The 12,063-nt window shown below is 34.3% G+C and overlaps 1 protein-coding gene across 1 annotated transcript in view; it reads right to left on the minus strand.

Moving 5' to 3' along the window:
* The window catches only part of MSH4 (mutS homolog 4), a 33,513-nt gene that overhangs the window by 17,568 nt on the left and 3,882 nt on the right, over positions 1-12,063 (minus strand). Inside the window, exons 3-8 of the mRNA XM_010561489.1 lie at positions 9,186-9,349; positions 6,317-6,427; positions 5,097-5,212; positions 4,281-4,454; positions 1,715-1,887; positions 864-931 (exon numbers count right to left, since the gene is read on the minus strand). Coding sequence (XP_010559791.1) covers positions 864-931; positions 1,715-1,887; positions 4,281-4,454; positions 5,097-5,212; positions 6,317-6,427; positions 9,186-9,349 — 806 coding nt within the window. The remainder of the gene's footprint in view (positions 1-863; positions 932-1,714; positions 1,888-4,280; positions 4,455-5,096; positions 5,213-6,316; positions 6,428-9,185; positions 9,350-12,063) is intronic.

Here is a 12,063-nt window from a genome sequence, read left to right on the forward strand (position 1 = left end):
ATTCATAACCTAGATCTCTCTCTCTCTGTGCTTGAGACGTAAGGTTCTCTGCTTATGAGAACAGTCAGTGTAACGGAAACTTCCGTCTCATTTGGTACTGCTTATGCTGTGGAAGCAAGTATATTGTTTTCTGTCAGGTGGTTGTTGTTCAGAGGAAACACTTAACTCCTGCATGAAAAAGTTGCGCTTAGCTTATATGTCTGTATCTTGGAAATGAACAGGTAAGTCCCACTTCTGGCTTTGTATGTTTACACAATTGACTTAGTAATTGAATACAGATTTAAGTTTGTCTGTATTACAAGCACAGCTGAGCAAAGTCAGAGTGCTTCTTAAGAGCCTTTTTCAAAATAATTTTTCAGGCAATAAACACTGACTTCTATTAATTTGTCTTACATGAAAACTAAGAAATTATTTAATTTCTAGTAAGAAAGATGCTTAATTTTCTTTAGGCTATCAAAAATTGCATTAACCTCCAAAACCAAGAGAGTAAATTTGTTATACACTTTTTCCTTTTATGCTGATGTGACGAAAATTCCTCTCTCTCATTCCAGTACTGTTGAATAGGATGTACACTTATGAAGAATAAAGGTGGGGAGTGATGAAAAAGTAAACATTTTTGGAAGTCAATTTGCATAAATTAAGATAAATGCAATATTGAAGCAAACCCAAATTTTTCTAACATTCTCCTATGAGAATCTTCTACTGCTGTAAAGATACATTCTCCATCTACGATAACAATATTCCATGTCTTTTTAAGGTACAGACTTTTTCTTATCATATCATGCTTATTTCTAGATATCACATTTATATATTGCATGTTATAGCCAGATAACTGATCATCTAAGGTATATTTCAAAACATACTGTATCCTGCTTTGGAATTTGTACCAAAACTGAAAGTAGTTGTTCTGTATCCAGGAATTTTGAGATAACTGTAAAACAAAAGTAAACAGATCAGAAACTGAACTGAAATTGTAATAAAATCTTTTTTTTTAATGCACATAATTACTTAGTGATACTTATGCTAATCTTTTTCTTTCATTCTATCTTCAAAAATTATTTACTAGGGAAAAAAGCAGGTTAAAAATAGCTATCTACATTATTTTGTCATAGCTATACTTACTACACCTAAGCATGCAGTGATAATTGTAGAGGTGGACATATCAATTCAGCAATATTCTTTATTAGGTTGAATCATATTTCTCTTGTGATAACGATTAAGATTACACAATCCAACTTCAGGTGGACTAACTCATACTCTGGTATTGTTGGTTTTTTTTTTTTACATTTGTCTGGACCACTATGTTTTATGGAGCAACAGAAAAAGATATGCATACACAACAAATACTACATCAGCGATGCCTTTATTTGGTTTTAATATATACATTATGCGTATTTGTATACTTCCAACATAGTGCGTATCTAGCCATAGAAGTAAAGAGGACAAACTCAAATTGTTTGAAAAAGCTATTGGCTCACTGACTTCTATCCACTTTATCAGATAAATTAACTTTTCTTAGCAAAATACTTGAGAAAAATATCACTATCATAATGAAGATTACTTCAAAAATTAAGTGTCCACTATATAAGTGTCACCAAACAAATCATTAAAAAAATACTTTTCAAACATATTGAGTCACACTGTATACTTTCATAGATTAGAAAAAATGTTTAAAAAGAAATATAATACTATGTATTAAAAAATAAACTACTACCTGCTTGAAGACCAAAAAAGAGCTCCTCATCCTGGAGTAATTCCTGAACACAGTCCAGTCTCGTGTTAATTGTTTCGGCATCAACTAGTGGCTCCAGGATATTGGATCTAAGTCTTCTACTTCCACCTGGAGTTTTAGTGTAATTTAGGATGCCAAAAAGCGTGTGACCATTCCTTTGAAAACAAAACAGATGTGAAGAATACACTCACAAAAATAAAGATGGTAAATGTCAAGTGATATTTCCAGGTAAGAGTATCCTACAAATTTGAGGCATGCTTTTGGGATGCTTAGTACCTCTCTATTTGCCATGTATATTATATGAACTACAGCAGTTTAGAAAGTCAGGTAATTTAATATTAGTCCTCATTATATCATTTTCCAAAGTATAGAGATACATTTGTACTCCATATTTTTCTAATTTTTTGTAGTAGTATTCCATTCCTACTGCAGTAGTTCAAGTTCATATTTTTCCTCTCAATTGAACTAATTAAAAACAAACAAACGCTACAAAAGGAGACAAATTATAATCTGAGATCAAATACTAATCAGAACATTTTCACTAAAATACCTTTCTGAAAATGTTTTAAAATACTTAGGAGTCCAAGAGAGAAATAAGCTTTGATTTTATTTTTTTAAAGGACTGACAGTCAATACAGGAGAAAAATAACATGCTTATGATTTCTAAATATTGTTTTCATGTTCATGGCTTTTTCGTGTTACACATCCCAGGGCCTCACACTTAAGGGTTGATTGTATCTTTAAAATAAACAGTCTACAATATTTACAACTAGTACACACCTTAACAGTTTTAGAAACAAGAAACCTTCAGTGCTACTGGCTTGAAAGAAGGCCAGTGAAAACACTGGGGCCATATAAACATATTGATTGAAAACAGAACTTGAATAGGAAGAAATCTGATACAAGTATACAAAACAAACAGCATAAAGATAGAGAGATGGTATTTCAGGAGTTTCTGTACTATGGTATAAAAGAACAAAGCAATAGTCAAGAGAATTAAAAAAGGGGAAAAATTCAAAGCCAGTTTTATTAAGAACATATTTACCATAAGATGCAACTCATGACAACACTTAAGGGGAACTCTACATTTGGGATAATATCCACACTGCCTACCTTTAAGCAATTGATGGTTCATTTCTGTATACAGTAAATGAAGAGAGACAAGCCCCTCCAGAATTAGTACTGGCATAAGAACTCAATTTAGGTGTTTCTGGTGTGTGCCTGTACTATTAACTTTTACCTGTTAATATCTGATACAAAGATATATAACCAGGCTTTAGCGGTAAGATCTATGTAATGAAAATAGCTGTGTGTGGTCTGATTCAAACTTGTTACTGGGTCAGCAAAAATTCTGCAGCAATAATGCTAAAAAAAAAAAAAAAAATCTTAAAGCAGTTTACTGTTGCTCAGTTCCTCCTGTGACCTCCTCCTCCTCAAAACCATCTGTGGAATTAGGAGCAGCTTTTGGCAAAATATTGCTCTGAGGGTACCAATCTTAGAGTGGATGGCTCCTGCAGTTACATATGAAGCAACAGAGCAAACAAGGAGGAACTGGGGGCAGTGCACAACAGATGAGCAGAAACTATAGTTATCTCCCACTTCTGAAGAACACATCTGTGTACTCTGCGATCCCGACAAAAATTTCAAAAAAGAAAAGAAAAAGAGCAGTGGCAGAAGGGTAAGGATGATTGATCTAGTCAAGGATGTTCTCGCCAACAGCAGGGAGGTTGGAACTAGATGATCTTTAAAGGTCCCTTCCAATCCAAGCCATTCTATGATGCTATGACATCTCTCCAAGTGGAAAGCTCTTACGAGTAATACTTGGAGAGTGAAGAATCTCCAGGCTCCCCTTTCTATATCAGGGTGATGAGTGGACTTCTAAACAGAGGTGGATCTCAGAACTTGGCAGGCAGCAAAGTGCAAGTTCAAAGTCTTTCGCTTTATAACCAGAAGCATAACAGTCTTGAGAAGGTAAGCCTTGCAGCTTCTTCTGCCTAGAAGACAAGTAACTCCTGGTGAAGGAAGTGCTCCAAGCATTGTTTTCATTGTGGAGAACTACCATGCAATCAAGTACCACATTGCATGTGACCATCATTATAGAAATTACTTTGCTTGCCACTATTCCTTAGAACTAAAGGAAAACAAAACAGCCTTTCAAGCCTGGAGTGTTTAGCTTGTGTAAAATGAATAAAACCTAGGCATTTTAATCCAACGTAAGTAACTTCTTGCAGAAATGTTGCCTCTTTCATTCCACAATCTGTGAAAACTTGCATCAACATCATAAGTTTGAATAAAATATAGACATCAATATAAATATGGCTATGTATCATCTCTTCCCGCAACTCACTTGTAGGATTTCCTATCCTAGAAATTTTGTGCTGAATTGTAATGCATTTCTCTGTCCAAATGTTTTTTTAAAAGCTCTGAATGGTATATAAGTTCTGTCATACAGAAATAAATACAATAGTCAGCTCTGACACAAACGTCAAGGAAACTTGGTGAAATATAACTCTATAAAAATGTAATTTGTAAACTTAAATATTCTTACCGAGAATCTCTGTTATTAATTACTAGTTCAAGATTTTGCGCTGATGATGAATCTATCATAGCTGTTTTCTCACTCCCCTGGAAACGCACCTTGAGTGATTTAGGAGCATAAACTGAATTTTGAATAAATTCAACATATTTTAGCAAAGCTGCAGCAGCTGCAAGACAGTAATACCTTGGAAAGAAACAATCTTTAATTAATGTTGAATAGTGCTATTTGAATTTCATAAAAACAAGCCCTGCACTACAGAAATCACATTCACACTTCTGCTTGACATCTACTGGGATTGATAGCACTGAAAAAGCAGTATGTTTTAAGTACACACTAACCCATGTATAATACACATATATGCATGAAAATCAAATATTCATGAATGTTTGAGTCTCTGTACACTTGACACCCCACACTATATAGCTGGTATCGTGAACATATATATTTCAGTAGTTACATGTGGCTTGAAACGAAGACCCAGGTCACCAAGTAACACTACTTAAAATTGTTGATACAGAGAAAACATTTGCTGAGGCCAGAAAGAAAGTCAATCATAGCTGTTAGGTTGGATCTTTAAGGACAGAATGAAAAGGAGAAAGTGGAAAGTTGTGAAAACAAAAAAACCCCAAAAAACCCCCCAAAAATGTGTAACGGGCTTTCTATTTAAGTTTCTAGATGTATCAGAAACACTGGAGGGGAAAAATAAAACAACAGCTCTATGATTTTCTAACTTTTGCAACAAGCCACAGACTTGTGTACTAAGTATGTAAAAAGCTGTTAAAACCTTATCTGGACACAGTATGCTTTTTCCTCATTTAAACATACTTTGATTGAACCTCCATGAAAATGGTGCTGAATTCAGACGCACACAATTGTTCTATGTATTCCAACCCCTTTGTTTCATTGAAGTATTTTCTTTGGACAGTTGTAAAAGTCACATTCTGTGAAGATGGGGGGGAAAAGCACATAGTTGAAAAAGTTACAGATTTTTTCATTAGACAGACTTCTCTATTTTTCTAGTGGTATGTGTTTCTAAGAAAATCTATCAACAGATTCATCTATCAACTGGTTCAGCAATCTGTCTCTAGAAGTATTCGTTCTAGCTTATTAGCACAAGCTACGCTATTGTCACTCATCTTTCCTTCTCTCTGGTAATGAATACATATGAAAAGGCTCATACTACCATTTTTAGGAAATTAACATAAGCTTTTTCTTGGATATTGCTTTTCCTCTCAAGAATTAGCTACTCCAACTTTTGAATTTAACCTGGGGATTAATCTATCATAGCTGTTTTCTCACTCCCCTGGAAATTTGGTTAAAATTAATGACTTTTGAGGGAGAGTTATTTTCATGCTAGGATCGATGCTCACATTCAAATTAAGGTTTTCCCTTGCCAAGGTTTAAGCCCAAGGGATCATTATCAAGCCTTCAATGGTAAACAGGGAATAAAGACATGCAGGTCTATGTAACTGAATGTGTGTGATGTGCAAGTGATTTATGTATGAAAAAGAGGAGAGAGGTCAGGAAGTAGAAGAGGACTCATGAAGAAGCTATCAGCAGTGCAGCCATAGAAGCAATTCAGTAATACAGTTTTTTAAAAGTTCTGAGGCTTTAATACTCATAAATTACATAAATTAGTTCATCTCACCCTCTTTTACCCTGCTAGTGCCCTTTTTCCCTATTCTGTGATACATTAGCCCCGTCTATTTATCAGGTTGAGGAAACAAAGGAGCAAAGGAAAATTCTTGATTTTTTCATCTCTGAATCTTTCCTAGGTTCAGTAATTCTCAAATTACTTCAATGCCACAAATACAAAACTTTTGTCTTTAATCAGTAATATACTTATCTCTATAATTGTCAGGATTAAAACTAGCAGCATTGGAGCTGCATTTAGATTATTCTTTACCATGGTATAATTAGGCCTGAACATCATAGAAAACACAAAATCTGACTGCATTTAAGGTTTTAGAAGTTGTGGAAAACTCTCAGATCAGCAAAGTGATCAACAAGAACTCTAAAATATGGAATGAAATTTAAGAGTTTACCTTGAAATGTTCTCTTATTAGACTGAACAATTTTGTTGTGTTCCCTGCATCACAAGCAGTATTTGACATTATTATTTCTAGTGGTGTTAAAATCTTGAGTTTTGTAACAACCTGAACAACAACAACAACAAAAATCAAAATAATTAAATAAAAATCCCCATATAATCTAAAATATTTTTACATGGTAACAAACCAGCAACAAAGAATTACAGAATCCTTGTATTTTAAAATCACAGTTCCAGTCTTGTAAATAAAGACCAAATTTTCTGCTAACTTCTAAACTAATGAGTCAAATTTATCTGTGTCTATAGATACAGGTATATAAATATACATGGAACTAAATTAAAAAAAAAAAAAAAAAAGGTATCTATCCCGTGTTATTTAAACACAGAAAAATGCTTGTCGTCAAAGAAAGAGATAAATATCCAAAACTATATTCCATGGCTATGATGGGAGAAGGACTCAATTTTCAAGAGATGGCAGTTTCTAGGCTTGCAGCTATAAAGTTAATGGTGGTCTGGAAGATAAAGAAATGCAACAGGGCTGAATATTAATAATCTTTTGATTGAGACTTGTTTTAGACTTTGTTCTAACCTCCTCTTATAACATTTATCTCAGTCTTACCTTTTTCAATATGGCTTAAAACGCGCATATTTAAACCAGTTTTGCTTTGATAATGTTACACACACCTGCTGTAGGGATTTAAACTACACTATATGCTTTTCTATTTGTTTACTGTATAAGAAAAGACAAACATCATTATGCATTTACACTCGTTTGTATCATCATCCACAAATTCTCAAGGGAGAAACATGAAGAAAACCAGACTATATTTTACGTGCTTAGAAGTTAAGATGTGAAAGAAGGGACAGATAACAACGGAAAGGTGAACAAGCATAAAAAAAATACACAGAATAAATCATCTAAGGGTATTGGGGCGTGGGAGGGAGAGCTATCGCCACCCATTATATCTGATAATCATTACGAAGTTTTTTCAGAGGCATCACAGTTAAAGCAAACTTTGAGGAACTTAAATAATACAAGAAAACTTTACTGATTTAATTTACAGAATATTCAAAAATAAAAGGGTGCACAAGAAAAAGAAAATACAATAAGTTTGATATCAATCACTAGCAAAACATGGATAGTGACACTGTAAGAAAACAGCTGATCAGCAGAGAGACAGCATTGTTAAAGGCGTTAGAAACTAAGATAAGAAACTAGGCCATGTAGTGCTTTTGGGAAAAGTAGCTGAATACTAGCAGCTCTTCCGTTTTTTGATTTTTGGGTTTTTTTTGTTGGTGGTGGGTTTTTTTTTGTTTTTTTTTTTGTACTGGATGGTCAATACAGTATCAGGTATGCCTACAGAATGGAGAACGCCGTAACCTAAATGGAAAATTAGGAAGATACGTGTACAAATAAAAATGCCATCTTTTAGAGTAGTAAGGGAGGAAAATACTGAACAATCTGGCCGTGGCCTGACAGGCGGTCATAGAAGATGTAAACGTATCTTAGATATAAGTCTGAGTAACAGAGAAGAGAGTCATGTTATCAGAATTTAAAGACAAAGTATGAGACTTAAAAGTAATTGTACTTTATCATTAAATTCAAGTCAAAACTGAAAGTAAAGGGTTGGGGGAGGAGTCTGGGCAGCTAAAATACTTCTCAGTTCGAGAAAGATAAATTTCATGGGACAATAATACAGTTCTTAACCCTGACACAGTAGAACAGGGGAGACTCTAAACACATCTACTGCTTGCTAAAAAGAAAGCCTTTTACTCTTAGAAGTAACTGTAATCTTAATGAAACCATTAAAATTAGTAAACAATTTCCATAAAAATAATCTGAAGTTTCCTTGCAGAATTCTCATCTTACCATTCTTTTGATTACATGGGACTTTTTCTTCTAGGTACAAGCAAATCAATTTTTCACTTTCAAACCTTTAAGTGAATTGTTATTTAAGTTGCCACATCGTCATCTGAATGTCTACATTTTCTCATGCACCCACATTTTCAAGGTGCACATCTGATTTTGATTTTTAGTACTGTGTATTACAGAAGTATTTCTGCAGCTGCCAGGTTCAGTATGTACTTACCTGTGTCAAGACCAGGATAAGCTTTAAAAGCACTAATGATCAAAGAAAATGACATTATACAACATATATTTTAGTAAATAGATTTGATAGCTGTTTATATTCTGAGTCATGTCTACTTATTCTCCTAATTAAACTTAGTTTTTATTTCTTTGAATATTGTAAAGATGCTACAAGCCACATTATTTTCTAGCATGCATACCTAGAAGACCACCATTAAATAAGAGGTTTTATTAATGGTGGTGTTGCATAAAGCAGAGAGATTACTCTCCAAATTAGCGCAGAGTATGCAGTGCTGGTAGGCAGAACACTTGGCTGTAAATTGAATGAATTTCATTTCAAACTGAGAAGGAATATTTATGCCACCATACAAAGCTAGCCCTAGAGTTACCCTCCCTCCCTCCCCTCCATTTATGCAGTTCTGCCCTCAAGAGTTGTTTGATGAAAAATATTTGCAAGTTCTACTACCACATATTGCCCAATGCTCTTCAAAACAAGGCATCTCACTTCCACATAGTTCAAACACAGTATTTTTTGCAGAAAGGCTATTTTTCTTTTGCAAAACATTCTTTCCTCTTTAGCTAAAATCTGCGGCACAGTAATGAAAATAGCAGTCCTTTCAACATTGCACGTTTTCTAGAAGTCATTACTTTCACTTTTGAGAAATTTCTTCTACAGACTAAAAATTTAATTTCCCATTAGTCATAAGCTTTTTTAAGAAAGAAAGTCACAATAATTAGCCTGTAAGGGATACAGCAATTAAGTATGCAACAATACCTTGGCATAAGTTGTATTGTCTGCAAACTGTGATAATATCACCTCAGGATTTTTTAAGTCAATACTGGCCATTCCTACTTCACCTCTGGCAAGGCCTCTTCCTTCTACTACAGCTACAATAACCGACGCAACAGTATGAGCAGAGACTGCAGATGAGGATGTAACTGTAAAACAGTTGCATATATTCAGTTATGAGCCACTACTATACATTCACAGAATCATACTTTGACATTCCAGGTGATATATATGTTTATATTCCCATATCCATGGAAAGCCCTTTTAATTTATGAAACTTAAAAATCAGAAACCCTGGTTGTTGAAATCTTTACTTGCCATACCATACAGACAAGGCACACTTTCCAAAGTATGAACATCATACTTTTTTAATGTAAGACTGATTGAATCCACTCATTTAAGATTGTCAGACCTAACCACATAGCAAGTGAAAATACAGTTTCTGAGTCACTATCTCTGTACTAAACAAAAAAGATGTTTAGTACATGCCAAAAGGCAGGCTATTATTAACATTTCCCATTTTAAATTAAAAACGATTCATAGCTATTACTGCTAGTTAAAATCAGGTGTATTAATTGCAGAGAGATACTGTAAGTTAATATTCCACAAAAAGCACAACTCTGATCGAGCTGGCTTAGATCTCATCAAGTTAGGGGAAACAAATGTCTTTTTTTTTTTTAAATATATATATATATTTAATCTGATTTTACACTAAACTTACTGAACTATTCTAAAATATATAAATTTATATATATCTACAGTATGCTTGAGACCAAATAATTTGATTTTCATTTTGGTGTTTTCTTTTTAAAAAACACTTTTAGTATCTTAAAATTGGTTTGGCTTAAATTTTCCCAAATATCATCACAAACTCAACTGATCTCATTTCCTTCTTCAAATATCCAGGTATCTCTCCGAGACACCCCTTAAAAAGATTAAGCTTGAAAATAAAGATTACAGCTCCTTAACACGTCTTCCTTTCTGAAGACCCTAAACCTCATTTTCTTATCAGGTCTCTTTCTTTTCCCATGTAGATAAAACCACCAACCCAGCTGCTCTAGCAATTTGCCCAACATAATATAGCAGATCTACTTTGGGATTGTACTACAGACTTACAATAAACCTGACGTTTATACCTAAACTCAACTCTATAGACCTCTGATTCCTAATCTCATGTCATTCAGATCCAAATAGCTAATTTCAAAAATGGGGCTATTTTGTGTTCAACCATGGCTTACTGCAGTATAGTTGACTGGACATTCTTTCATCTCACTCCTCCTACACCGCTTCATACAGTACTGGACTTTATATAGCACCGAGTTAAAAACCAACTGTCTTCTAGCACTACTGTTTTCCCTAAATATGACATTTAACTAATGGGGTGATGCCATTTTAGCTCCATGTACTGAACTTCTTTCAATCTATGAAAGACCAAAAATATGTATACAGTGCTTCTTCTGCTGTCTCAGCTAATTTTTGCTTCATGTTTGCAAAATGGTGTTACATTCTTCCAAATTCTATTGGAGAAGCTACTAATGTGTTATGTTTGGAAATCTGTGACCAAAGACTGTGAGACCGTGCTATTCAAATGAGAAAATGTGTAACTTGCTGAGCAATACCGAAGTAATTTAATTACCACTCTGTGAAAAGCAGCTGCTACATACACTTTGGTATAACTTCTCAGACAAACTGGAGAAACCCTTCATGATCTCACTCTTCTCAGCTTTCAGCTGAAAGCCAAACTAAACCTTACAATAGCTGAATTGAACAGATTCTTCACTTAATCCTTCTTGAATTCACTTAATGTTCAGAAGAGATGGCATTATTAAATAACCATTAAGTCTAAAGTATTCAAAGTAAGAAAAATATGTGCACATACAAAGCATGCCCCATTTACACTTTCAAAAACAGCTAAACAGCACAGACACATTTACTGATCTGAAACACCAATAAACTCTACCTGCTTCATAGTGATTATTTACATTCTCTTCCACCATTACCTTCCCTTGTTCTTCACAGAATTTGCTCTCAAAAAGCAATGGAATAAGAGTATTCTCAAAACAGAACAATCCTGCTGAGAAGGCATAATACACCAAACCTGCCCTTTTCCTCTGAGTAAACTCAATTTGTACCCCAAGAATCAAAACTAATCCTACTAGTGATTGGGAAAGGTAAGATCAGAATCAGAGTTTATCTAAGAACTTAATATTAAAAGGCTGTTTGAATTGCAACTGGCTACCACTTGAGCAAAATCTTTGATGCTGCACACAACCGAGTCTGAACCTTCATTTATTCTACCTATGTTCTGTAGGCCACAAGATGTCAGCAACAGCATTCACATAAAGTTTCATCTGAGACCTGCTGAAAATGTAATTGTTATTATGAATCTTCTACTCAGAATAACCCCTGGCCCATCAGCAGCAGCTGATTACAATATTAACTCTTCTTTAAAAGCAACTAAAAGGTGAAGTTAATAAGTATTTTAGTTTAGGTATGATAATTACAAAAATTTTATTTGGAAAATGGTTAGTTTTTCAGTTTGTCACACTAAAAAAAAATACAGTGACCAACCAATGCTCTTCAGAATGTGATACTCTGGATACGCCGTCTTCAGTACAGATCAGTGCAAGATTGATCAAGGAGTGTCACATACAATACAGCAAGCATAAACAAATATATAGATGTGCACACACACAAACATAGAACCATAGAATCACAGAATCATTTAGGTTGGAAAAGATCTTTAAGATCATCAAGTCCAACCATTAACCTAGCACTGCCAAGTCCACCACTAACCCATGTCCCTAAGCACCACATCTACACGTCTTTTAAATACCTCCAGGGTGGTGACTCAACCCGTTCC

This window comes from Haliaeetus leucocephalus, unplaced genomic scaffold (assembly GCF_000737465.1).
Source record: "Haliaeetus leucocephalus isolate CR32 unplaced genomic scaffold, Haliaeetus_leucocephalus-4.0 Scaffold147, whole genome shotgun sequence".
Classification (NCBI taxonomy): domain Eukaryota; kingdom Metazoa; phylum Chordata; class Aves; order Accipitriformes; family Accipitridae; genus Haliaeetus; species Haliaeetus leucocephalus.